Raw genomic sequence first — 24776 nt, 5'->3', positions numbered from 1 at the left:
AGATAGCAAAGAATGAAAATACATAAATTGACATCGACATTGTCGGCCTTGACGACCATGCAGCAACTCCCTTTAGTCCCATGTTGCAAGTGCTCTGGATCTTCGATCGTTTAGCAAGCCCAAGCTGAATGGAAGACATCTCCATAACCGACTGCTTCACAGTCGCAAAAGGGTGAATGTGATCCGCAGATCCCAGGTCGTGGGTGCTTCATCAGACGTATTCAACCCCCATCCTCGTTTTACAGACCGGCCGTCTCCTCCACGATGTGCCCTCTTGGTCAAGAATGTCAGTCAGTCTCTGTGTCTTAGCATCTAGCATTCTGCGTTTCTGGCTCTGCGTGAATCAGGAGAAAATCTCCTCCCTTCATACCCGGGTACATTCTCTCTCTCAAAGCCACAGGGTATGGATGGGTATCTCTCTCTCCCTCCCTCCCTCAAGCCACCGCGACCAGCCCTTGGGCCTGCTGCTGGACCATCTCCTCGGTCTGCGTGCGGTCCGCATACTCGACGCCGCGCTCGCGCAGCCGCCGGTTCTCCTCCTCCATCCACTTGGCCTGCACGCGCAGCCGCTCGGGGACCACGGCGCGGCGCTCGCCCGTGATGGTCCAGCCGCGCAGCCTGTCGGGCCCGCCCAGGTCGCGGATCGTCTTGAGCTCGACCAGCGAGTACGCGCCCTCACTCCCATCATTGTCGTCGCCCTCGCCCTCGTCGGCGCCGCCGCGGCGGTCAAAGTTGAACGGCTCCCGCAGGCTCACGGGCGGGTTGGTGATGATGCGCGCCAGCCGCCGCCCGTTCTTGGACGCCGTGTGCAGCATCAGCGGGTGCAGCAGGACCACGTCGCCCACCTGGCCCGTCATCTCGTGGAAGGATGCCGGCGCGCAGCCCTGGACGGTGTCGTTGAAGAATTTCAGGCCGGGATCGCCTTGACCTTCACCTTCCGTTGGGGGTGAGGAGACTGGGACCCTTTCGCGGTTGGGAGAGTTGTCAGCTCAGGACTCTGTGGGAGATGGAGATGTAGATAGATGTTTGTCTCCCCCTGGTGTCTTCTTCCCGGGGTTGAGTTGGGGGATTTTTTCCCTTGGTGTTGCGAGGTGTTTGCCTCTAGATGTTGGATGGAGGGGACTTACATGTGCGGCGTGACGCCCGAGGGGTGGTCGTACTGCAGGCATGGTAATTGGGTGAGTTTTTCTGTCTTCACACTTGGAGGGAGGGAGGGAGGGAGGGAGGGAGGGATCTCATTTCCTTCTACTTGTTGCTTACACCGAGAGACTTACCAGCCACTGGCCTATTCGCGCCGGTCCTTCGGTGCAGATCCACGTGCCGCCGCCGTTGGGGAGGATGTCGGTGAACAAGGGGATTACCAGGAGTGCCTGTTCGGGCGAGTCGAGGAAGTGGATGAAGAAGTCGCCTGTCCCGTATTTCGTCAGACTCGGGATGGAAAACCTTGGAGAGTCCTGGCTGAGGCTCTCTTCGTCTTCGTCTTCGTCTCCTGCACTCTTCCCGGGTCTCTCTGCCTCTGAACATCTCGCTCCACACACGAACAAGTCTCCATGGGCTTTCAATCCTCGATCCAGTCTCTCCAGATACATCACCTCTGCCAACCTTGAACTGGGGAGAAAAGCATCGACTCACCATCGACATGCCACCCCTCGAGCTCCTTGGGGTGGTACTCCCGGCCCTCGCCCTCGGGGGTGCCCAGGTTGACGATGAACGAGTCGCTCCACGTCCGGCTCTTGTCCGTCACGCGCGCCTCGCCGCCGACCAGGTCGCAGATGGCGTCCCACGCCCGCGGCGCGAACTCGGCCACCGTCAGCCGCCGGTGCTCCGGCATGTTGGTGCGCTCGCGCGCCCACGTCGTCTTGTCCGCCGGGTCCATGCCCAGCCGCGTCCACACGTCGCGCGTCCACTCGGCCGCCGCCGCCCGGCTGAAACACCCCGGCATCACCACGTAGCCGTGCTCCAGGAAGTGCGAGACCTGCTCGGGCGTCAGGACCTTGTAGGTCTTATTGGGCGACATGGCGACGGCGATGGCGGTTGTTGGGTCTTGTTGCTGACGGTTGATAAGACGTCGCGTCGCAGTGATCAGAAAATAGGCGGCCAAAAGACAAGAGAAATATGCGGTGGGTGTGTCAGTAGAACAGATAGAAATGTTCAGAGACAGGTGTATATTCCGGGTTGATAGAGAGGTACACATACTCTTCTTATTCGGCCTCGCTAGCCCCCTCCCTTCTGGCACCCTCTTAGGTACCGACTTGCCCAACGTATAGGATGATATGAGAACGTCCCAATATCCGCCGGATATTTTGAGAGGGAAATCCTTCAGCTGTCGAATCCATCCTTCTTCCCCTCCTCTCTTCCCCCGCCCTCTCTGCCATCCCAGTAACACTCGGCGAGGCGAGAGGAGGGGAGGCCAATGCAATGCAATGCATCCCAAGGGATGACCAATTCAGCCGTGGCAAAATGCCGGATTTCGAAGGGGGAGAGAAATTGGGAGGGGACTGTCGAAATTTAGCCGATGGACCTATCACACCTCGAAGGGTTTCAGAGGAAGCACTGGCGGTGGTGGCATGACGCGAGAACCCAGAGCATCCAGAGCACAGAGCACCCCTTCGCTTCAATGCGCCAACCGGTCGATACACGAGGCGGGGAGGGGATTAGGCGGAGCATGGTCAAAGTGGTCAAATACCAGAGAGAACAAGCAGAGGTACCCAAGAGATCTTGCGCGGTCCAAAGAGAGAGATAGTACAATAAGAGGAGCGGAGGTGTCGAATGGTGTGAGGGAGACAGGCAAGAGACACCCCAATCTTCAGTCTCCTCGAACGGTTCTCTCTCGACACACATGGATAGCTCTGGGCTTGGTCGTGTTCATTTCAAGTCTCAATTCATTCTTGCTTCAGCTGCACGCTTGCGATGACAATCTGCACTTTGAAGACGAAAGACCAACAAGATCGTCCCCGTGCACTCGATCTTCCAAAATGACCGACATCCTAATCAGCCCTGAATCGTCATATTTTTCATTCATGACACACATCTAGTCATCTCCCAAGTACACTCGTCTACCAGTCGTCATCCTCATCCCGGTCCTTGTCTCTGCCGCTCATCGCGCTCTGCCTGGCTCTCAGTGCCTCCGCCAATCCACCAGCCAGACTACCCCCGCCAATACTGCTCGGCGTGGCACGGCCAGAATTGGTCCCGCTGTTCGTCCCCAGACCCACTGCACTATCTCTGGCGGGTGATGCATCTGGTTTCCTGGCTCCTGGAACCGGTCGTTTGGCCGGTGGTGCGGGAGGCGTGGGTTTGGCCCTGCCACCAACCGACGGCGTCCCAGGCTTAGGCCCTCCGTTGACCATAACTGATGGCGTCGGGACAGGACGGTGATGTGCAACTGGAGGCGGCGGAGGTGGAGGGGGTGCGGCGCGGGCCTGCTCAATCTCTTCTACATAGGCAGACGGTGTCCAACCTTGCGCCTCGGTGTGGGTGTTTTTGCAGAGCCACCAGCCTGAGCGACTCACGTCAGTACCAATCCAAGCGTAGTCATGAACTTCAAGTGCTTACCGTTGTTTTCCTTCTGTATAATCTCTATAATCTCGCCTGCCCTGATAGACAGCTCGTTCGCGTTAGGTGAGTTAAAGTCGTACTTCACTTTAGCTTGGGGCTTGGAAGGCACCGGGGCGGGAGCGGCTGCTGGTGGAGGCGGTGGCGGAGGTGGAGGCGCGTTTCGACCATATGATGATGCTGAATCGTTTCGAGCATGCGATGGAGCGCCGTTCAGTTGTTGAGGAAGGGCATGAGCGGCAGCAGGCGTTGGAACGAGACGCTGAGTTTGGGGCACGGGTCTGGGGGCGGGAACAGCTCTTCTGGCCGCCGTCTTCGACGGCTGACCTCCTGGACCACCCGGTCGGAGCAGTTTACCGGTGGTGATAGGCCTGGCAATTGCCTTAGCACGCGGAGTAGGCTTCGAAACCGAATTCGGAGATTCTCCTTGTGGAACATGGATCGTTCCTGACTTGTATACGTCGTCTCGAGCAACACCTGGATCTTTCTGAACTTTGACCACTGCAGGTTTCCCGGGCTTCTTGTTGTACTCAATCTGGGGCCCGATTTTGAGGTTCATGCCGCCGACCGCGACCGTCTTAAATTGCAGAAAGAATTCAGTCTTGAAAACGCAGTTGAGAAGAGGATCCGGTTCCTGGGCAGACCCGATGCCGAGGGCAAACCAATCGTCCCGCAGGTTCGAGCACGAGATGTATTTCACTGCGCCAATGGGTACTGTTCTCTCGGCAGAGATTTGAAGCTGGTTGTTCACAACGGCTTGCACAATGATGTAGACCGATTTTGGTGTTAGGACAAGGATCCTGGGCATCCGCTGCGAGGATCGTCCGAACTTGGTGACCAACAGCTCACAACGCGCTGAAAACACACAACGCTCTTGAGGATTGAGATGGATCGCGTCCCTGAGGACACGGCCTTGACCACCTGGCATATTGAGACCCAAGTAATCGCCGAAGAAACGTCTGGATCCAAGCAAGCTGTATCTGCGACGTTCCTTCCGACCAGCCAGGAGTCTGTGTCCTTGGTCTCGGAATTCAATCTCTTTGACGCCAACCTTGGATTTGCGCCAGAACCTTTGAATCCTCGTAGCCGCCTCAGCCCGATACCGCAGGTAGTTTCTCCAGGCTCTCTGAATGCGGACGGCCATGTTATGCCAATACCGGTCTCTGATATGTTCAAGCCCAAACAATGTCTCGGGGGTCTTGATGAAGGCTTTAGTCACACCCATCTGATATTCCTCCTTTGGGATACTTGTATCTTTGAAGATAATTTCTGATGCTGTCCTGACATCTCCGGTGTAGGTGTATTCTCCGGCGTATGAAAGTTTAGGAGACAGCAGGGCGAATCTTTCCACAAATTTATCAAACGTCTGACGGTAGGCGAAACCAGCTCGCCGAATGCGCACGTTTTCTTGTAAACCCAGGTATTTGATCTGGTGGAGCACATTGGGTTCGTTGTATTCTTTGTGCGACTTGTTCTCGTTGGGTTTGATGGTTCGAATGTAAGACGGCTGGGCTTGCATGAGGGTATCGACCAGTTCATTTGCAGATATCTTGATCTTGTCCCCGGCAGTTGGAGGTCGTCGCTTGTCATCCTGATCAACTTGGTTTGGAAATATCTCGTGGACAAATCCGTTCGAGCTTTCGCTGACCAGATTTAGAAGGTCTTTCAGCAGTTGATCCTTGTTCTTGTCCGTCATTCCCGCAACCTGATAGCTCACATCGCCAGCATAATGCTTGATGATAAATTGACCTTGTCTGTTCTCAAAGTTGGGGTTATTTGAAAGGAAGTTGAGTCGGCCGACAAAGGTCTGATCGGCAGCTCCGGAATCTGCATGGGCAGTTGCACAAGCGTCGTTGAGAGCAGCGAAAACACCCGGGGGTCTCTTGTCCTCAATCAAAGAGCAGACGACTTTGTTGTCGAAATACTTGATCGGAGTCCACTGAATTTGTTCGCGGGCGTATTCCTCCTGCTCGGCTTTCAAGGTCAGTTGAATGAAGATCTGCTGCAACTTCTCGTTTACGTAGTTGATGCAGAGCTGCTCGAACGAGTTCTTCTCAAAGATTTCAAACCCGTAGATGTCAAGAATGCCAATCGTGTTCTTCACCACACCCTGGGATCTCAGTGAGACATTTGTGCGCGCCACAATCCAATCGAACAGATTGAAGTATATGGCTTTGGCAAGAGCGTCTCGCACCGCGCTAGCCTGGACCGGATTCAGCGGCGACTCGTAGATGGACCCTCTGCGTCCGCCACCACGGGCTGTCTCAACAATTCTGATAGTCATCGCCTTGTGCACATGGGACGATTCAACTTCCAGTAGGTAGGCGACAAAATCCACCACGGATTCATCTGCGATATCGACGCCCCCTTGATCATTCTCTCTAAATGTAATGTTCCCAATCCACAAAATGGCTGCCAGAAGACGGAAGATATTGTCCTGCTCCGCCTTGGTCAGACCAATGATCTGCATGGCGTTCAGAGTCTCTCGGAAGTCGCTCGCATCGTCAATTCCCGGTACATCGAAGCATTTCGACTTGCTCGTATACACATACGACTGAGGTTGCTGCACGCCGAAGGTATCTCTATACTCTTTCGGGGCGGCTTTCGTGAACTGGTAGAAAATGTGGAAATTCCTCTCGTTTGTGATCTGTCCCACCACCCGGCTCTTCTCCAGCAGGTAGTTTGTGATTTTGGCCCCCACAGGCTCACCTTGTTCATTAAACTCGAGCTCGAGGTATTTTCCGAAACGTGAGGAATTGTTATTTCGCAATGTTTTGGCGTTGCCGAAGGATTCAAGGAGCGGATTCGTCGCCAGGACCATATCTTTTGTTCTCTGGATTCTGGAGTCGGTTCCGCCAGAGACGCTGGCGATATACTGCATCAAACGCTTGGCAGCTTCCGTCTTGCCTGCGCCCGACTCACCCGAGATGATGACACATTGGTTGTCCTTGTAAGCCTTCATATTGTAGTATGCCGACTCTGCGACGGCAAACACGTGTGGGGGGACTTCGAGACGATTTCGCCCACGATAGCTCTGGACAACCTGGTCTGTGTAGATTCCCAAGTCCCGGAACGGATTGACCGAGACCAGCACATGGCCGATATAGGTGTAGATCTCGCCATGTTCGAAGCGCTTCTTGAGGTTGTCGTTGATAGCCTCATTGGAGACTTTGCTCAACAGGGTGAGATCTGAGACGCCCACTTCCTTCTTTTTTGTGATCTCAAAGGTCGCCTTTTTGATCTGGGGCTGGCCGGAATCCGCGTGTGCAGACTTGCCGCCGCCAAAAAGAGAAGATTTAGGGGCGCGAGAGGTCTTGCCGTCGCGGCGCTTTGTTTGACCCTAAGAGTTGAGAGTGAGTGTGTTTGTCTGAGCGTGATTATGGCGGGGGCACTGACCATGGTGGAGGTTCGGATTGATTAGGACATGCGCGCGAGGAGGGGAGACGGGAGTAGAAAGCGAAGGATAGTCGGTCTCGACGAGGAACATGTACTGAATACGAGAGAGTGAAAACTGCCCAAGCAAAGAATCACGGAAGAAGGACGATTGGAAAAAACTGGGTGGCCTGGTGGTTGTCCACCGATGAGATTGGCAGTGAGTGCGACAGTGGTGGTGGCTTTGTCGATGCTTGCGACAGTCAGGCACCGAGACAGGCGCCGGAGCGACTATGACATACCAACGGCGCTATAGCGGAAGCTGCGGTTAGTCAGTCACCACGCCTCACCAGCCTCTGGCCTGTGCAGCCTGCGTATTCCACCATCCACAGCCATCCAGCAGCCTGCTTCTCTCCCCGAGACAGGCACTCATGCCCTCCAATCTCCATCGCCACAGTTCGATGTGGCTGTGAGGCTGCGACACGCAATCCAGCGCTGACGATCCGTCATCTTTCTTGGCTTCAACGTCTCGTACTCCACACGAACCAGCCTTTTGCCCCAGATCGACCTGACCGTGCCTGGAAGTCAATTAAGCCTGTACATGTCAGGAAGCAAGAGAAAGGAAAATGCTCGACGCAGAATGATGTGCCCACTTCGCCAGGTCATTATGTCTTTTATACAAGAGGTCTAGCTACTTCGCTGCATGCAATATTCCGAGATCTAGAAACTATCCGGCTACGTCGCAAGCCACCTGAAATACGAGCGACGAGACTCCTCCCACACCCGGTACTGTTGCCAGGGCGGCACTCACGGTATCTTTCAAAGCATCTGAGCATTGAAAGCCGGACGGGGGCGGGACCGAAGTGCATTGACTGTTGACACTGACAGTCATGGACGCCTGTACGGCCTTGTCCTTGTCAACAACCTGGACTCCGACAAAAGAGACTGGCGACGGCACTGTGTCCAAAGCCTTCTGCATCAATCCTTTCATGTAGTCTCTTTGGTTGTTGTCGTTGAATCCTCCCGACATGGCGATCGTGGTGGTGCAGTCTTCCGAACTACACGCCCCTGGATCGATCAGTTGGAGTCCTTCGTTGCACGCAATATTGGAGGGTGAGATGGTCTGAGAGAGGACAAGCGTGTTGGTGGGATCGCACGCAGTACCGCTTGCGCATGCCTGGTTGACCACGTTGTTGATCTGGTTCTGCAGCGTGTCCCCGCCGAAGATCTGGATTGCCAACGCGCCGACCGCGACGTTGCTCGTCGATTCGACAAATGGATTGTCGAAGGCGGCTTGATTGAAGCAGATGGCAGCCTGACCGATCACAGGCGTGCATGCGACCGTCGACACGGTCTCGAGAAAGTTTTGGCACGCGCTGTCGCCGTAAATGTTGCACTGGAAGCCTGAGTCGACACTGACCACGTTGACCGAATTGAACTGGCCCTGTGCTTGACAACCGCTGCTGTCTGTCGTATCCTTGCCATTGGCATGGATGTTTTGGATGGCGGTGCCTCCACCTCCTCCACAATTGTCGTCGTTGAAGGTCTGGAGGGAGATATCGCCGGCCACTGCCAGGATGAGGGAAGAGAGGCACAAGAAGATCTCCATGATCGATGCAGCAGCACCAGCTTTTTGAGATGCGGGCAAGGGAGGAACGTCGCTGCCTGCCACCGCGCTGTTGTGACGGGAGATGCCAGTAAGGGGTGGAGCAGGTAATGTGAGATGAAGACTTCGTCTTGAGGTTTGCACGCAGTAGAACCACTCTGCCTGTCAGCCCGCACCCTGAGAGCTTGTACTTATACACTGATGCGCCATAGCAGGGAACCAGGGCAGCATGAGTCCACCTCAGACCAAATTAGAGCCCCCAAGATCTTTGGCTGATGCGACCTCGAAGCGGAAAATACTCGGTGCACTCGACTCTTCATCTTGGCTCCTCTACCCAGTACCCAACCGCCAATAGGTCGACGCGGCGCAAGCGGAGTGAGAATGGGCGGGTACTGTTGCAGCAAGACAGTCAGAGTGTCTTTGACAGAGTGGCGCAAGGGTGAGTTAATTTCCAACAATCTTGCCGTGTATCAGCTCCGACCATGGACCTTTACCCGGCAGGAATACTCGCTGGCCATGTATAGCTGGATTGGGTCCTCGCGACGCAAGCTTGCCAATGGCTGGTAGGGCTGCTGACCAAACGCACCGGTGTCTCTGGTGTCAGATTTTGGTCCAGAGCATAAAACCACTCATGACACCTTCTTGATGCAATAATCTGAAAGAGCCGCAGAATGAGTATACTTGCGACTTGTATAGCCGAGATTAGGGGAACAAAGTCTTGGCAGCGGGCAAAAGAGGAGACCAAGCATTCCGCCGTCACCTTAACGGTGATAAGCACTAATGGACCATCCCACCTGGTATCACTCTATCAAAGTTTGTGATAAGCACTGATGGATCTAGCAGGGATGTTAGCTGTGGGCAAACATATGTGCGCGACCTGCATTGGGAAAATTGGTCACATTGGTCATGGCCAGTATCCACGGAGTCGCCGCTTGATATGTATCGAGTTGACAGTTTTGAGAGGATGGGCAACCCAACACGTTAAATATAGCATTCAGGGGGGTACCTGTTTGAAAGCATTCATATCCAGCAATACCCATCTCACATACCCAACCTCGCCAGCATTAAGCATATTTTCTTTGATTTCCCTCGATCACTCTTTTGCACCTCCCCACCCAGGCCAGAAGCCGTTGAGTCCGACTCAAAACTGCTTGGAGGCGAACAATGGACCCTCACCAATCTTCCTATGAGCCGTTTCGGCACGCCCGAGACGGGTACGACGCCGACAGACACATGGACGCTGCCGCGGACGACGAGACTCTTCTGAAGCAGGAAGACCACGCGCGCCAGCAGCATGCTATGAACCAGCCACGCAGTCAGGGCGGCCGTCTCAACAATGAGCGCGCTCCTCGTGCTCGCTTCCAGACTATCCGCACCGTCTTCAGAGTCCTGTCGCTTGTCCTGGCCATCACAATCCTCGGTATCCAAGCCTACTCGATCTACGTCTGGCTCAAGACGCGACGTCAGTCGACAAGGAACCAGACGACGGGCTTCCAGACCATGATCTGGGCTATCATCGATCCCTGGCCGACGTGGGTCATGTTGGGTGCCGCTGTGGCCGCCGTTGTCGTCCATTTCATCGCATTTGGAAGTCTCTGTGGCTGTGTATGTATCCATCTGTCCTCCTCTTTGCCTGGATGAGTCTTTCTCCTTTTTCATCCCAAGATTAGTGAGATCAAAACTGATATTATCGTCTGTCCATCAGTGTCAGAGCGCGCGCAGAGGTGCATCCCACGTCTGGGCCGTTTATCTTAGCTCCAGCTTGTTGCTTTCCGCGTGGATTGCTGCCCTCGTGTACTTCAAGGTCGTTGACAGCATGGGCGACAAGAAGAAGAACTGGGATCTTTGGTCGTGGAGCTGCCACAAACGCTCTACCAAGGATGGAGACGTGGCCTGGAACGCCCTCTGTATTGAGAACGTACGTCCGAACCCCGAATCCGCTATCCCTTTGATGTAAATTTTTTGGTGACAAGACGAACCTTGTCTCGCTCTTTGTCTTCTGCGCACAGGAATGTCTACTGACGCATCTCGATTCTTTCCAGAACTATACCTTTTTTGCGGCAATCGTCGTGGTGCTTTTGGAGGGTCTCGGTCTTATTCTATTCATCGCTTCGCAGCACAGTGCCAAGATGAATATGCCCTCGATGAAGATGCCAAAGCTCTCGGGATACAGGCGTTTCTAGAGCAACGACGAGGCTGGTCAAGATCGGGGAAATGGGGAAATGGAGGGCAGAAGAGTCATTACCGAGCGACAACCGAGACTGACTGTTGACGGAAGCGTGACTCCATAGACACTCTGCCACGGAGCCACGAGGGAGTCGCAAAGTGTAGAAACGAACAATGTAAACCACGAGCTAGAATGGTTGTGCGAGGGCAAGACCAGGTCAAATGAGATTCTGCCCGCACCTCCGACGTATCGTTGTCAGCGTCAGAAGCCCAGGTTGGCAATGAACTGATCCATCAGGGGCTTGTATTTTTCCGCAAAAATCTCTGCTTCGGTACTTCCATGATAAGCCTTTCGGCGAGGCTGAGCCTCCGTGCCATCATACACGGGGTGTATCCTCTCGCTTCTCAAAAGTAAATTCTATAGACGTTGAGCCCTTCATTATCAATTTCCCAGTATTAGGACTTCACTCACTCGAGCTACCCCTGACTCGTACGAGCCGGAAGAGGGTGGGGGGTATATAGGGCGACATCAACTTCAGCCTCCCTAGGTAATCAGGGTGAGGCGCGGGTAGTTCTGGAGAGGGTGAGCGGGTTATAAAACCGGTACGGTTAGGGTGAGGCGCACGTTAAGCTCTGAGCAGGTTTCCTTCCTACTAAGATGCGACGCCCTGTGGCTTCTCTTCTACATACCCTCATGCTCTGAACATGCCGACCAGAGAAGACGAGGTGGCAGAGAGGAGGGAATCCGTATCCTTACCTATCAGGTACCAAGACACTTTCATCGACAACTTGCGGCACGTAAAACTTGTGTATCACGGCGAGGGTTATCTAGTTCTACAATCTGAGTGGCATTTGTGTGCAGTCGAGAGGAGCATATTGCCATCCCATGACCCTCGAAACTCCTTGTTCGATCGCCTTCCCTCTTTCCGCCCGTCTTCACGAGTTCCTAGGCTTCCATCACCTTCTTCGAGTAAGCCTCATTGAAATATGCCAGGTACGCCTCGACGATCTCCTCGCCCTGAACTTTCGGATATACTCAGCGGCAAACAAGCGCCTGCCTAGTCAAGTCCTGTGCTTCCCCCATTACCTTTGCAGAGTCGGCGGCGACGACGACGTATGCGGATTAAGCCTCAACCACCTCCTCGCCACCAGTGCATTCAAGATCCTCAGCGGCGAACAGGCGCCTAGCCAGATCTTGCGCTTCCTAGATGACCTCTGTTGAGTCGACACCGTCGAAATTCGCCGGGGACGCTTCCATCGCTTTTGAGGGCGACTCTTCCGGACCTCAAAAGCAGGCGGCCGGAAACGTAACACAAGGACGAGCTCGATCGGTCTGTCGAGATCCTTCGTCCACTTTTTTGCCTCGGAGAGGCTGGAGCGAGAGGACGGCTTGGACATCAAACCAGTAAGCCAGGCCGGAGTTGGACTGCGAGTACGATCATATATTTTGATCGTATGTCTGGAATTCTCTCCTCGGGGGTTTAACTGTCAAACTGGCAGTGGTCGGACTTTGGCTGTCAACTCGTTGCGGCTTCTTACCCACTGTCAATATGGGCTTCTTTTGCAAGACATCAGACGACCATCCTTCTGAAGGTGGGGAGGTGCAGAGCGAAGGTAGCCCTGAAGAAGTCACGCCATTCTTTTGGGACAAAGGGGCGACACAACAGCGGAACAAGAAAAGCATACTGCGGAGAATGAGATCTGCCTGGGCGGCAATTCTCCTTACCGTCACAGTAGCGCCAGTAGCTTCTGGCGTCACCTTTTGGATCACCGCAAAATCGCATGCTGGGGTCTGTAACATTCCATAAAGTGTGGGCTTGGATGAAGAGAAATCAGCGAGGCGTCTCGAGGAAGGTGAATCACACAGGTTCGGGAGTGCACTAGTGGCGATGGAAGCGGGTGAAAGGGTACCAGATCTTGCGTGGATTGATGTACCACAAGTGAAGGATTCAGGCTTCATAAACGTCCGCAATCCCCTTAGTTCGTGCGTGATCAGATGATCCACTCATCCTCCCAGAAATCAACGAGGCTCTTTGTGACAACTGGTCCTAGATACTCTGCCAATTGCTCCCTCCTGTTGCTTGTCCTCGTAGCTTCCTCCAAATCTCGGATGGAATGACAAAGGTCGGTCAAGACATTGGCATCGTGTTGGGAGAGGGGATGACCGGGTGCGGAGATGCTGGCATGAGCGACCAAGGCGGTAGGCATCGGCATCGGCGGTGCTTTGAACTCGTATTTCTTGTGCAGCTCTTGAATAAAGCGTTCAATCGTAGGCACGACGCTTTCGATTGACAGCGCAGTGAGAGTGGGGATAGGTGAAATATCCAGCATTCTGGTGGCGGTCAGCGAGACTGAGACGGTCGAAGCCCTGTCATATGTGGACTCCAGAACACCTTACCGGCTTTGTAGGGATGAGAGCATCTGAAAGGTATGCATTGAGTCCTCTTTGTTGTCAACCACCACGGCAACATGATGATCGCTCCCCTGCTTCGCCTTTGACAGGAACGGACGCATTCGCGCTTCGATGGCGGCCAAGGCGTCGGAGGACCACAGTAAGAGAACGTTGAGCGTGGCGGGTTGATTGAGTCGATCGAGTGGAATGACGAGATCGCATTCACACGCCTCGTCTTCTGCTGTATTCGTCAGCTTGCTCTTGTCCCGGTGTCCTCACTGATGACCTTGGAAGTTGAAGGACGTTGAGCTGACCAGGGCATGCCCCAATGTGCGCCATTCTGGTAGAGTACGGAGCAACACGGAAAACTTCGCGTGGATCATATCGGACTCCTTTTTTCAATTGGGGTATCTCTGTATCAAGGTAAATGTACAAATGTTGAGTCGGGAGTTCTGGTCAGCATCATCCGCTGCCAAGGAGGCGATGACCACGTATAGGCATCTTTATCTCCTTCAGTCTCTCACGGTTTTGGTTTCTGCTCTGAAGTCGCCTTTTCTGCGTCTTCAAGGGCCTTCTGTTGTTTATGTTTCTCCTCTAATGCCTTATCAGACTGTACGAGGATCTTTTCTGCAGGTCCTGGCTCGTTCGCTGCGAGTGCTTCCTTTGCCTCCTTGTCATCCTTGTTGAAAGATGCGAAGGACGTGATCCTTGACCACCAACCAACCGGCGTCGCTGCTTTCTCTTCTTCTTTCTCTTCATAAATCTCCTTCGGCAGTAATCTTATTGCGGCGGTTGGCTTCCCGTTCTTCTCTTTTGCCCGCAGGCGGAGGACTTCCCTCTCTAACTCGACCAATGCTTTTCGGGCAGCCTTCTCAGACTCCTCCAGGTCGTTCAGTCTCTCAGCGATATCATCTCTCCGTTGGGTCGCTTTCCTGCCCGACCGCCATGACTCAAACAGTATCAGACCCGCCGCAACACTGAAGAGAAATGCCTCGCTTATGAAATTGGCGCCTGACTCGATTGCTTTGGCTTCAGACAAAGGTCTGATCTTGGGTTTTGCACGCGGCTTTGGAGGCTCCTGTGCTTCTTTGGCAGCCTTTGCGGCAGCTTCCTCCTCAGCTTTCATCTGTGCTTCTGTCTTGACGGTAGATATGTTGGTGTGTTTATGCTTCTTAGCAGCCTCTGCCGCCTGCTCTTTTGCCACCTGTCTTTCCAGCGCTGCGGCATCTTGTAGTAGGCCAATCCGCCATCGCATGTCGATTCGGTGGAGAGTTTGGGCGAAAGAGATGCAGGTCCGGCGGAAGCCATCATGTTCGCGTGCTTGTTTCTTGATGAAATTCTTTCACAGTCAGAGGCAACTCGACGGCGCAGAAACCATTGCGACAACTTACAGCTATTGGCTTGGAAAGGGTACGAATAGCGAGGGAACTGAACTTGAGAGCAAGCGACATGTTGATACCGATACCAACGAAGTGATGGGCATTCAGCGGGCGCCATTAACAACAGTCACACATCCACCAGTCTTTAGTTATGCTTCATCATCTTGCAGCACTCTCGCGTCGCCAGATGCTCAAACAGTCATTGAGCGATTCAAGAGAGTAAACTGGTGAGCCTCAAGTTTGAGTGGCTCTTCGCTCGGCCTCGTTATGGCCGGGCTCGGGGCCGTACGTTATTGAGCTCCAGTTGGGTGCCAGTGGGGAGCTTGGAGGGCCCAGAGGCCCCTCGCCGGAAGAATGAAATTTCCGCATCAGTGACAAACATGCCAAGTAATAGTCCTTGATCTTTGCCTGTTATGGTTAGTCAATGTTTACTTTCTATCCCTTCTTGTCACCAATGAATTGCATGGTACACCTGCCGAGTTGTTCTCATACCTCAAGCTGCAACGGCAGCTGTCTTTGTCTCTGAGAACCGTTGGCAGCAGCGATATATGCACCGCTGTCTGGGAAGACCTGCGCATCTGACATGGAGGTTCTTTCGCCACGATCAGCAAATCTTCCGATGGGCCCTCCAAAAGCCACGAGGAAGCCCAAAGTCGACTCCAAGCCAAAGCCAGACGTCAAACTTACCAATCCCGATCGCATCGACGACAGATGGAGACCTCCGCCTTCAATAACAGAACCGGGCTCGTCGCCGGAGACCTATATAATGGGCAAGAAGCTAGGAAAAGGAGGGTTCGCAGTTTGTTTCGAGGGAAAATCAAAAACAACATTCGAAGTATTTGCTCTCAAGGTCGTCAAAGCAAAGGTTGAGCAGAAAAAGATGATGGAGAAGTTCCGAACTGAGCTTCAAATCCATGCCAAAATGCACCATCCAAACATTGTCGAATTCCTTCGTGCGTTCACCATCGACGAACACACCTATGTGGTCCTTCAGATGTGCCCCAATGGGAGTCTTACGGAAATGGTCAAAGCTCGCTCCTGTCTCAGTCTACCTGAAGTGCGCCGGTACATGATCCAGATTTGTGGAGGAGTGAAATACATGCACAAGCGATCCGTTATTCATCGAGATCTGAAAATGGGCAATATTTTCCTGGACGCCCGAATGAATATCAAGATTGGAGACTTTGGATTGGCTGCCGTTATGGCAGATGAGCATGATCGTCGGACAACACTATGCGGTACCCCAAACTACATCGCTCCAGAAATTTTGAGCAAATCAGGCAACCGTGGCCATGACAACAAGGTTGATACCTGGGCCATTGGGGTGATATGTTATGCCATGCTCATGGGCACTCCTCCCTTCCAGTCAAAGACACAACAGGAGATTTACACTAAACTGAGGACGCTGGAATACGAGTGGAGGATCGACAGTAAGAATTACATTCCTCAACAAGCAAAGGATTTTGTGGCTTCATGTCTAAACCTCAACTCTGCTGAAAGACCGGAGATGGATGAACTTGTTGAGCATGATTTCTTCACCATGGGAGCGATTGCAGACGAATTGGACACTTCTTGTCTAAGAGCGAATCCAATATGGCTGGAAAATGCCGACCCTCGCGGCGACAAAGTACAATCAGGCTACGGGATCAGTCACAGCAGAATATGCCGTGAATGTGGCATAGGCATTGGTTCTGACGGTCGACCTCGCGCGGGAGTCGGCACTGGTTTGAACATATCGACACTGGTGGAAATTGAGGCCGAAAATAGAGAAGGGTGTGCACCAGTTGTCCCCTTACCACCAGGGACTCTGTATAAACAGTTCTCAGACGCTCACGCTGAATGGACAGCACGGCAGAAGCATCCACTCCTTACAACACGCGTCCGCAGTCGGAAGCCTATTTCAGAACAACCAGAACTGCTCCCTTCGAGAATCGCCGAAGCCCAGCCAGAGGTATTGCCAGTGGTGGCGCCCATCGCTTCTTTACCACAGGCAAGTGCGACATCTAGACAGTTTCAAAGCTTCGCGGCACAGCAAAGGCAGCAAGCACTGCCTTCAGGCGCAATCCGAAGAGCTCCTATTCCCCCTCAAGAAGATATGCCCAGGCCAGAACCACCGCAAATTGTTGAGCTTCCTCTTCAACCTCTGTTGAGAGAACGGCCTATACGAGCTGCCACCATCCGTACAACGAGAAGCGCGGCTTTGCGAGATCCAGTTCCCCAGATGTCCAGGACACTACCGAGATCGACGACTGCGCCTGACGGAATAAATGAGATGATGAAACAAGAACTGAGCCAGACCAGACCGCAGGTTCGGAGAATCAAAAGCGGGATTTCCACGACCACCTCGAACCCTGAGAGCCAACCAGCGAAGAGTAATTCACGTTCGGTTGTGGTAACAGATGGTACAACTACTCGCCCGAAGTCCTCCTCTCCTGAATCGGCAGGGTCAACGGGAGACGTGCCTTCTCATGTGCTACAGCCCACCAGTGGAAATGACAGGCAAAGAGTGTCAGGGATGGCAGAGAAGCAGAGACAAGCCAGCAACGAACAGAGACCACGGGCACGATCGACGACGGACCGCGCCCACACAGTGTCTCTTCCGCAACATCAACCTAGGATTATCGCGAGAACAGACCGCGCTACATCGGTCCCTCAGTCTTCCAATCTCGATGTTCTCAACTCCCTGCAAAGCCTCCACAGGGCTCTTGACCAGCGAATATTTGATGAGGCAGGAAGGCGCCCAAGATCAGCGTACGGCACAAGAAAGGTCCGGACTCGGTCCACATACCCTCGGGTTGACAAATGGGTAGACTATTCCACCCGGCATGGTATAGCATATATCCTCTCCGATGGCACGGTTGGCATGATTTTGAAATCGGCGGAAGACAACTCTTTGCCGAGTAGCTGTGTGGTCGTGCGCAATGCGAGCAGCCACACAATCCGGCGGGCCAAAGGCCTTGAGTATCAATTTGTGCCTCAAGGTGCCAATGCCGCGGACGTCGAATTCTATGAGCAGAGCGACTATGAGACAGGGATGAAACGGCTGGACGTCCCTGCCCGAAGATTCCTGCTCGACCTTGCAGCACACCCAAATCAAGTCGCCGCAGCCAACGCCATTCAGAGTCGCTTAGAGGGCAGTGAGGCTGAGCGGATGAAGGAGGTCGCGCTTTTGGACAAGTTTGGGAAATACATGAACAAACAGGGGAGGCATGACGACTCGACCAGTGGGAGGGCGGCAGGCAAGAGCGAGCGCTTTGTGCACTTCTACCAACGAGTGGGAAATGTTGGTGTCTGGAGATTCGCAGATGGCGGATTGCAGTTCAACTTTCCCGACCATACCAAGATCACCATCTACAGGCCGGCTGCGGAGGAGGATGGCGAGGATGGCCAGTACCGAGTCAATTGCGTGTATCTCATGCCAACTGACGCCATTGGACTTGCAAGCCACGGCGGACTAAGCGGGGAGGCCATGGAACGTCGCGACGAATTGAGCTTGCCATTGGAAGATATCATGAGCGATACGCTACGTCGCTCGGAGATGGAGATTGTGCGCACCAACGAGATCAAGGAGAAGCTCTGCTGGGCTCGCGCCGTCATCGGATGCTGGATCAAAGAGGGCGGACTGGGCAAGATGGGAGAAGAGAGGTTAGGCTGGAGCGGGTTACAAGAACGACGCGATGACAAGAGGATCAAGCTGCAGTGGGTGACGGTCGGGAGGTTTGGAGGCGATGGCGACGGCCACGGGGCGAGCAAAGTTGGAAACAAGCATTGAGCGGAGGTGTTTGGTGGTTTTGTTCATGGGCTCATCAAGCAAGCGTTGGTGTTTGGAGAGAGCGAGCATGGAGCATAGGGCATAGCATCCAGCATCGAGTATCGTACCGTCGGACTTACGATGATATGCAATAGATCAATCATTACATGGCTTGATGGCTGAAGATTCGCTGATGGACCGCAGTGTGTTGCTGGTGGCCGAATTTTCGGAGATAAACGATGGTGACGGCGGATTCGCCATGTCGCCATCATTTTCATTGTCCCGCCTCGCATCATGGATGGATGCCGTCGCTGACCTTTTCTCTCTCCGTCCATTGCCATTCCACAGCCGCCTCTCTATCCCTGCTACTCTAGTTCATCATCTTGGCCTTTCCCAACCCCTCACACAGCAGCCACAGCCAACAACATGGGAGGCGGCCCTGATAAGGAACATCTGCTCATCGTCCTGTGGGATCCCGAGCCCAAAGACCTCACGGCTGAGATCAAGCGACGATTCCCCTATTTCGATGTTACGTATTACCAGCTGAATGCGATGGGCAGAGAAGGCAGAGAGAAGTCTCAGACGATCCCAAAGGGTGAGTGTTGCGCAGTGTTGAATCCAATCAATTGTGTGTGAGGCGTATGAGGGATGGTTTACGAGAAGGACACGAGAAACAGACGATGTAGGCGAAACAGAAAGAGAAGGGGGATGTGAAGAGAGACGGAGACAACGAGGGGCTGCTTTGATCCGGCCTTCTCTATTAAACATGCCATGTCGTCGACTGACCTGAGGCTCGCCTTGATATCAACCAGAACTATGGCAGTCGGCCACCATCCTCATCACCCTTTCAGCCCTCCCTGCCCGACCGGAAGATGCTCCAAAGTACGTCTCATCCCACCGGAACACCGCATCTTTTCTGGTTGCTTATCTGACACTTCCCTTCCCTTCGGTATCTCTGCAGCCTCAAGCTCATCCACCTCTTCTCCGCCGGCGTCGACCACTACATGAACCACCCTATCGTGACCGACAGCGACATCGCCATCACCACGTCCTCGGGCATCCACGGCCCGCCCATCACCGAGTGGATCATCATGACCACCCTCGTCGCCAGCAGGCACTACGCCACCGAGTACGAGTGGCAGAAGCAGCACCGCTGGGGCACCGAGCGCAAGATGCTGACCGCCGGCACGGACTGGGTGGGCAAGACGGTCGGGATCGCCGGGTATGGGAGTATTGGGCGTCAAGGTAATGTGTCGCGCGTGGTGTTTGTTTCGCCTCTGTTTCTAGGGCCTCTCTGTCTCTTCGTCCTCTCATCTCCTGTCCTCTTCGTGAGGGAGGGACTTCCGCTGACATTGGGTTTTGCTGTGAAGCCGCCCGCGTCTTTTCGGCCTTGGGCGCCCATGTTCACGCCTACACCGCGGGTCCGCGCCCAACACCCGGTGAGTCTCGCTTGTTTCCGCCCCTCCTTTCCGAGAGATTCCAAGCTAACGGCGAGGGCCGTCTCCCACGTACAAAACAGCGTCCAGAACCGACACCGGCTACATCATCCCAGGGACGGGTGACCCGGACGGCACGATCCCGCGGGCATGGTACTCGGGGACATCCAAGGCGTCGCTGCACGCGTTCCTGGCCTCGGGTCTTGACGCGCTGATCATCGCGTTGCCCCTTACGCCGGCGACGCGGCACATGTTCTCGACGGCCGAGTTCGAGATCCTGGGCGGCAGCTCTGCACCGTCGTCCGCGTCCTCGTCCTCGTCCTCGTCCTCGTCGACGCCGCAGCCGGGCCGGAAATCCCGCTCGTGCTTCCTGATCAACGTCGCGCGGGGGCCCTTGCTCGACCAGCCCGCCCTCGTGGCGGCCCTGAACAACGACGTCCTCCTGGGCGCCGCCCTCGACGTCACCGACCCGGAACCCCTGCCCCCGGACGACCCGCTCTGGGACGCGAAGAACGTCATCGTCACCCCGCACATCAGCGGCCTGGGCAGCGAGTACGCCCAGCGCGCCTACGACGTCTTCATGGTCAATTGGGCCCGCCGGGAGAAAGGGGAGCGGATGTTCAACCTGGTCGATCGTCGGAAGGGGTATTGATTGATTGAACCCATTTAGTTGGTTGGTGGTTCAGGTTTGCGACTGGACCTGTGCTTGAGCTTGAGCTTACTTTGCTTTTGTACTCGCGTGCGTGCATGCGCGATACACGAGAGAGTCTAAGTCGGAGAAAAGAAAAGGGGAGGTTGGTGGGTGAGAGGGAGACGGACAGGGCGAAGAAAAGAGGTGGGAGAACTGATATAGATAGACGGACCGTCGTTCCTTTTCTTTCTACCTAGAATTTCCCCCTTTGCAAAGGTAAGGTTGCGTCTTGAAGTCGAGTCGAGTCGAGTCGAGAGCCTTTGGGTTGAGTTGGGTTTACACTCTCCAGTTCCGACATGCAGTCCTCCTCTAGTCCTCCTTGTTCTCACCGGGTCAGCAAACGGGGCAGCAAAAGATGGAAGAACAAGAACAAGATGCTCGGACGCGCCGCCCATGGTGGGCCACCGTCATGGATAGAATGGATAGAAAGGATAGATTATGCCCTTTTGCTACGCTATGCCATGCCACATCCCGTGCATGTTCGCGTCAAAGGATAGCTTCTCCCATCCTCCCGAGACCCAATCACTTGCGTACACACAGACTAATATGCTGGGGTCTACAACGCGAAGAGATATGCGCCTTATAATACTTAGACGATCGTTTCGATATGCAAAAGAATTCGATTCCCAACTGCTCACAAGCTCAAAACACTAGCTACCTACCTATGTAGGTAGTCAACACAAAACAAGGAGATTTAACTATCCTTCAGACCTAGGTAAACAACAACAAAACCATAATCCTCATGAGATTCATTTCCAACCGTTACTAAGGTACACTTCGTCATCGGTCGTCGGTCGTGGTCGTCAATATGTATGCAATATAGATGTAATATAGATGCATCAATTCATCATGGCGCAGAGCGCGTAAGGTCGTAACAAGTAGCCGCGAGGCTGGTCGGTGTTTGGCGTGCGGTGTGGTGTGCGGTGTTGGTATTCGTATCGATCGGTATCGGGTCGGTCGTGGTATGGTATCATGGCTTGTCTCGGGGGGGGGGGGGTATCGACAGCCTTTTTTCCATCAGATTCACAAGTGGACAAGCATTACATTCCTCCCATCGTTTTTGCAATTTTCTTTGGCGGCTTCCTTCACTTGCCAAAACAACTCTTGAACACCCTCTTCGCGATCCCCGGCTTCTTCTCCCCCTTCGTGGCATCATCGACGACCACTCCGTTGGGCGGCGCGCCCAGCTTCGCCGACCCATCCTGCCAGAACAGCCAGTCGAGAACCTCGTTCCCGAACCGCCTCCTCGCGTCCTCGGTCTTCCACCCGTCCCTCGCCGCCAACCTGCCCACCGAGCCCCTCCACTCGGCGATCTCCTTCTTGAAGCCGCCGTTCTGGCTGTCTTCTTCCTTGAAGATCTCCTCCCACCGTCTCCCCCGCACGGTGTATCCGTACCACTCTTTCGCCCAGTGCGCGCGCACGGGCACCATCTCGCCCGCGTGGTCCTTGTAGCTCGTCCACTTGTCCAACACCTTCTGGGCGTAGGCCGGCCAGATGTCTGCGACGTTGTGGAGGCTCAGGATCTCGATCGCGCAGGTCCCCAGCGTGTGGCCTCGTTGTGGCGCCAGAGTCACCTGCGACCCGGCCATGATGCGCATCTCGAGCGGCATACGTTGTGGACAGGTTTTGATGGCGGCGTAGCAGGAGAGAATGGCGTCCCACCACGCCTGTTGCACGAGTGTCAAGTCAATCTCTTTGGTTTTGGTGGCTGGTGCCGTTGGTACGACACCGTTGGCGGCACCGTTGACGTGCCCATTACCTACTCCATCCACGGCTCCATTAACATCTGGCTTCACTTTTGGTTGAAGCGGGAATTCAACCTCCAAATCTCTAACCCTGAGATTCTGGACACCTCGTTGAAAGTGCAACGCATCAGGCACCCATGTCTTGATGATCTTCCCATTTGGCCCGATGTCATCCAAGTTCTTCATCGCCAGCCAGGTGAGCAGCTTGGTCTGCGTCTCGGGAAGAGCTTCGGTCAACTTCAGCAGGATCGACGCATCCTGTGCAATTTGGACCATGAAAGTGCCGAAAACTTGCAAGATGGTCTTGGTGTTACTCGGATAGGTCACGGCATTCGACGTGTCGAGTGTCTTGTGCCAGGTGTTCACCCAGACCTCGCTCGAATAGGGGAACCAGAACCACTCGGCGTAGTCGGTTGTCGTGGCGCGGGTCTCAAAGTCTCGCTGAATCTCGGCCTTTCGCTCCGGGCTCAGAGGATGCTTTGGCCGCAGAGGAGCAGGGATCGCGGAATCTGGCATGCCCGGCGGTGGAGGGATCGCTTCGATGACGGGAACCTTGCGCGGTTCCATGAGAGCGCACGATAGAGGGTCCAGTTCGAGGACCAGATGCGTGACGATGCCAATGAGGCCGAAACAGCCTGCAGCAGCTCTGAGGATGTCGGGGGTCGACATGTCGATTTTGCGGAGCACACCGTTGGCGTCCACATACTCCATACAACGGACGAGGTCAGAGATGGTAGGATTTTGGATTCCACCGCCGTGGCTGCAAATAGGTTGGTTAACATTGCTCCTTCATCAAAACCGTGGCAAGAGTGACAAACCAAATCGTGGCATTGCTTCCACCCATTGTGATCTCAACCTCAACAATGTTCATCGGCATCGTGACTTTACCGGTCTTGATGCACCATCTGCGTAGCTGCTCGTTGGTGGTCGAAGTTCCAAGCCGAACATACTTCTTCCCGCCCGTTAACTGAGGACCCTTGACATAGGTGTGGTCGACGACCACTATCGAATTCAGGTCCTTTGCCCGAGGTTGGAAGATATCAGTCGGCAGTGATGTGAGATTCGGTAGTATCGAAGCGTCGATGAGTCCCAAGGTCGAGATAAGGATATCCCCGTTGTTTTGGCTGCCCTTTTTGTTTGAGCGACCAAAGACCGGGGACCACGAATGACCTGGGACAATTCAGTAAGCAGATCCAGGGCTTGCGGGACACCACTCTTGGTGGTGGCGGCGGCGGTCTTACGGAACCCAGAGGCTCGAACACCCATGTTCTGCTTCTTTGCAAATTTGATAACATCGCAGACATCCTGAGAAGTGTTCGGCACACATGTCAAGGCCGGGGTGTTTTCCACCGTACGGCCATGGTTGAGAAACTCGAGATTCTTGTAGGTCTGCAGAAGGTTTAATGAGTGGTGACTGTGGAGGCGGATGACCTGTTAGGACCCTACCGGAACATAAAGTGCGCGTTTGGGGTCTTTCAGCGATGGGAAGACCTTCGCAAACAGCGCCCGAATGCGGGAAGGGATGCTTGTTGGAGCTGCCCTCAGGAGGTTGATGGGTTCGGATAGGATGTTTGGCTCGCCAGGAATGGCACCGACAAGACCCCCTCTGCGTATATCGCGTTTGAGACTTGGACCTTTGTCTGTGATGGCCTGATTGTATCGTTGACCAGCTTCTTGGGCGTTGATCTTGCCGTCGACAAAGTCGTTGAAGATTCCCTGCACCTCATCATCGTAGTCGCCGATGATTTTCTCGTATGTGAAATCCTTGTCGGTCTGTTTGAAAGTGTGCAGAAACCGGCGGACGAACTGCTCTTCGTCCACGTCGACCTTCGGATCAAACCAGTCATCGATCAGCTCGGCGAAGCCTGGGAGATCGTTACTGTCGACCTTTTTTCTGAGGTCCAAGATACAGTCGGTGACAGACGCGATGGAATCGTGTTGGTGACTGCCATGGTCGGTTTCTAGGTTATTAGCCATTGGGGCATTTTTCTCTCTCGAATTCTACCTAAGAACAACAAGACAAAGGGAATGAAAGCAATAAGATGGAACGAACGGAATGAAAATTGCTTGACGAGGTGAGCTGGGCCATGATGAAACTGGCGGTCACGATCAGCTTGCCTTTTTTTTCTTCTTGTGGCGGGGCCCTGCGTCTGCCTTACCCGGCAGTGCTACAGTGAGTCGGTGACTAGAGGTCCGGAGACGATGCAGCGCCGTTGATTCGGGAAGCGGCAGGCAGAAGCTGAGAGATTGGCGGGTACTCCGTACACGACGCCAGTCAGCGACGGCCATATGGAAGAAGGGCGGGTGCTGCGTTGTCACTCTGGCTTGGAAAAGGATGCTGAGGCTGACGATCGCTTAATGAGAATCCGGGAAATTGACCTGGCAGTGACATGGAGACAACGTGGTCGGCCTCGCTTGTGCGTCTCTTTTGGACGAGGAGAGAGTATCGCCGATGGCCTGATGGCCTAAGAACGGCCTAATGATTCGGATAGCAAGACAGAGTTTTGGTTAGTCGATAGAGCGAGGCGGCTTCATGTACGTCTCAAGTCGGTTGTGCGTTGGCCGCTGCACAGACTCCCGAGCTGCGTCTGACCCGCGTCAACCCCAATGGCCATGTCGGCGCCACGGCCATGGCGGACGAAGAGGGAACCGCCAGGGTCCAGTGCGTAGGTAATGATGCAGG

At 54.3% G+C, this 24776-nt stretch overlaps 9 protein-coding genes across 10 annotated transcripts; 3 read left to right on the top strand and 6 right to left on the bottom strand.

The window, feature by feature from the left end:
- Nucleotides 1-34: 34 nt before the first annotated feature.
- PV07_11199 (uncharacterized protein) lies at nucleotides 35-2165 on the bottom strand. Its single transcript, XM_016398613.1, has 4 exons — nucleotides 1633-2165; nucleotides 1275-1408; nucleotides 1128-1159; nucleotides 35-963 (listed from the first exon to the last, which is right to left on the bottom strand). The coding sequence occupies exons 1-4, from the start codon at nucleotides 2015-2017 to the stop codon at nucleotides 435-437; spliced, it is 1080 nt and encodes a 359-aa protein (XP_016243175.1). The 5' UTR covers nucleotides 2018-2165; the 3' UTR covers nucleotides 35-434.
- A 481-nt stretch (nucleotides 2166-2646) lies between these two features.
- PV07_11198 (myosin-1) lies at nucleotides 2647-7260 on the bottom strand. The gene is made up of 3 exons (XM_016398612.1): nucleotides 6952-7260; nucleotides 3556-6895; nucleotides 2647-3499 (listed from the first exon to the last, which is right to left on the bottom strand). Exons 1-3 carry the CDS (start codon nucleotides 6952-6954, stop codon nucleotides 3057-3059), a joined length of 3786 nt encoding a protein of 1261 aa, XP_016243174.1. The 5' UTR covers nucleotides 6955-7260; the 3' UTR covers nucleotides 2647-3056.
- Nucleotides 7261-7297: 37 nt separating this feature from the next.
- On the top strand, nucleotides 7298-11004 carry PV07_11196. 2 transcript variants are annotated; one of them, XM_016398610.1, is made up of 4 exons: nucleotides 7298-8645; nucleotides 8746-10138; nucleotides 10239-10451; nucleotides 10576-11004. In XM_016398610.1, the coding sequence occupies exons 2-4, from the start codon at nucleotides 9698-9700 to the stop codon at nucleotides 10714-10716; spliced, it is 795 nt and encodes a 264-aa protein (XP_016243172.1). In that variant the 5' UTR covers nucleotides 7298-8645; nucleotides 8746-9697; the 3' UTR covers nucleotides 10717-11004. The 2 variants fall into 2 exon arrangements, with proteins under 2 accessions (XP_016243172.1, XP_016243171.1); XM_016398609.1 differs by having other exon boundaries at nucleotides 7298-10138.
- On the bottom strand, nucleotides 7575-8674 carry PV07_11197 (uncharacterized protein). The gene has a single exon (XM_016398611.1). It carries the CDS (start codon nucleotides 8534-8536, stop codon nucleotides 7655-7657), a length of 882 nt encoding a protein of 293 aa, XP_016243173.1. The 5' UTR covers nucleotides 8537-8674; the 3' UTR covers nucleotides 7575-7654.
- A 1687-nt stretch (nucleotides 11005-12691) lies between the features above and the next one.
- On the bottom strand, nucleotides 12692-13361 carry PV07_11195 (uncharacterized protein; the record flags this gene model as incomplete). The annotated part of the gene is made up of 2 exons (XM_016398608.1): nucleotides 13098-13361; nucleotides 12692-13031 (listed from the first exon to the last, which is right to left on the bottom strand). The coding sequence occupies exons 1-2, from the start codon at nucleotides 13211-13213 to the stop codon at nucleotides 12692-12694; spliced, it is 456 nt and encodes a 151-aa protein (XP_016243170.1). The 5' UTR covers nucleotides 13214-13361.
- A 250-nt stretch (nucleotides 13362-13611) lies between these two features.
- On the bottom strand, nucleotides 13612-14542 carry PV07_11194 (uncharacterized protein; the record flags this gene model as incomplete). Its single annotated transcript, XM_016398607.1, has 2 exons — nucleotides 13612-14430; nucleotides 14483-14542. The coding sequence occupies 2 exons, from the start codon at nucleotides 14540-14542 to the stop codon at nucleotides 13612-13614; spliced, it is 879 nt and encodes a 292-aa protein (XP_016243169.1).
- Nucleotides 14543-14942: 400 nt separating this feature from the next.
- On the top strand, nucleotides 14943-18403 carry PV07_11193 (uncharacterized protein). The gene has a single exon (XM_016398606.1). It carries the CDS (start codon nucleotides 15054-15056, stop codon nucleotides 18240-18242), a length of 3189 nt encoding a protein of 1062 aa, XP_016243168.1. The 5' UTR covers nucleotides 14943-15053; the 3' UTR covers nucleotides 18243-18403.
- A 111-nt stretch (nucleotides 18404-18514) lies between these two features.
- On the top strand, nucleotides 18515-20824 carry PV07_11192 (uncharacterized protein). Its single transcript, XM_016398605.1, has 5 exons — nucleotides 18515-18816; nucleotides 19034-19103; nucleotides 19183-19466; nucleotides 19592-19660; nucleotides 19741-20824. Exons 1-5 carry the CDS (start codon nucleotides 18648-18650, stop codon nucleotides 20307-20309), a joined length of 1161 nt encoding a protein of 386 aa, XP_016243167.1. The 5' UTR covers nucleotides 18515-18647; the 3' UTR covers nucleotides 20310-20824.
- Nucleotides 20825-21332: 508 nt separating this feature from the next.
- Nucleotides 21333-24552, bottom strand: PV07_11191 (uncharacterized protein). The gene is made up of 4 exons (XM_016398604.1): nucleotides 23540-24552; nucleotides 23335-23482; nucleotides 22912-23263; nucleotides 21333-22853 (listed from the first exon to the last, which is right to left on the bottom strand). The coding sequence occupies exons 1-4, from the start codon at nucleotides 24068-24070 to the stop codon at nucleotides 21434-21436; spliced, it is 2451 nt and encodes an 816-aa protein (XP_016243166.1). The 5' UTR covers nucleotides 24071-24552; the 3' UTR covers nucleotides 21333-21433.
- Nucleotides 24553-24776: the final 224 nt, after the last annotated feature.

Source organism: Cladophialophora immunda (assembly GCF_000835495.1).
Source record: "Cladophialophora immunda strain CBS 83496 unplaced genomic scaffold supercont1.7, whole genome shotgun sequence".
Lineage (NCBI taxonomy): Eukaryota > Fungi > Ascomycota > Eurotiomycetes > Chaetothyriales > Herpotrichiellaceae > Cladophialophora > Cladophialophora immunda.
The sequence above is the reverse complement of the archived record's forward strand: the minus strand, read 5'-3'. Positions and strand labels throughout refer to the sequence as shown.

What these genes read in the sequence shown, in the direction of transcription:
- PV07_11199 (XM_016398613.1), bottom strand. Translation starts at nt 2,017, where the DNA reads ATGTCGCCCAATAAGACCTACAAGGTCCTGACGCCCGAGCAGGTCTCG. An exon ending in CGAGGGGTGGCATGTCGATG is followed by an intron (nt 1,409 to 1,632) that starts GTGAGTCGATGC and finishes AATACGGGACAG; the next exon opens with GCGACTTCTTCATCCACTTC. An exon ending in CGCGAATAGGCCAGTGGCTG is followed by an intron (nt 1,160 to 1,274) that starts GTAAGTCTCTCG and finishes CCATGCCTGCAG; the next exon opens with TACGACCACCCCTCGGGCGT.
- PV07_11198 (XM_016398612.1), bottom strand. An exon ending in TATACAGAAGGAAAACAACG is followed by an intron (nt 3,500 to 3,555) that starts GTAAGCACTTGA and finishes TGAGTCGCTCAG; the next exon opens with GCTGGTGGCTCTGCAAAAAC.
- PV07_11197 (XM_016398611.1), bottom strand. Translation starts at nt 8,536, where the DNA reads ATGGAGATCTTCTTGTGCCTCTCTTCCCTCATCCTGGCAGTGGCCGGC.
- PV07_11196 (XM_016398610.1), top strand. Translation starts at nt 9,698, where the DNA reads ATGGACCCTCACCAATCTTCCTATGAGCCGTTTCGGCACGCCCGAGAC. An exon ending in TTGGAAGTCTCTGTGGCTGT is followed by an intron (nt 10,139 to 10,238) that starts GTATGTATCCAT and finishes TCTGTCCATCAG; the next exon opens with TGTCAGAGCGCGCGCAGAGG. An exon ending in ACGCCCTCTGTATTGAGAAC is followed by an intron (nt 10,452 to 10,575) that starts GTACGTCCGAAC and finishes GATTCTTTCCAG; the next exon opens with AACTATACCTTTTTTGCGGC.
- PV07_11193 (XM_016398606.1), top strand. Translation starts at nt 15,054, where the DNA reads ATGGAGGTTCTTTCGCCACGATCAGCAAATCTTCCGATGGGCCCTCCA.
- PV07_11192 (XM_016398605.1), top strand. Translation starts at nt 18,648, where the DNA reads ATGGGAGGCGGCCCTGATAAGGAACATCTGCTCATCGTCCTGTGGGAT. An exon ending in GTCTCAGACGATCCCAAAGG is followed by an intron (nt 18,817 to 19,033) that starts GTGAGTGTTGCG and finishes GATATCAACCAG; the next exon opens with AACTATGGCAGTCGGCCACC. An exon ending in GGGTCCGCGCCCAACACCCG is followed by an intron (nt 19,661 to 19,740) that starts GTGAGTCTCGCT and finishes CGTACAAAACAG; the next exon opens with CGTCCAGAACCGACACCGGC.
- PV07_11191 (XM_016398604.1), bottom strand. Translation starts at nt 24,070, where the DNA reads ATGGCTAATAACCTAGAAACCGACCATGGCAGTCACCAACACGATTCC. An exon ending in AACGCGCACTTTATGTTCCG is followed by an intron (nt 23,483 to 23,539) that starts GTAGGGTCCTAA and finishes AACCTTCTGCAG; the next exon opens with ACCTACAAGAATCTCGAGTT. An exon ending in GGAAGCAATGCCACGATTTG is followed by an intron (nt 22,854 to 22,911) that starts GTTTGTCACTCT and finishes ACCTATTTGCAG; the next exon opens with CCACGGCGGTGGAATCCAAA.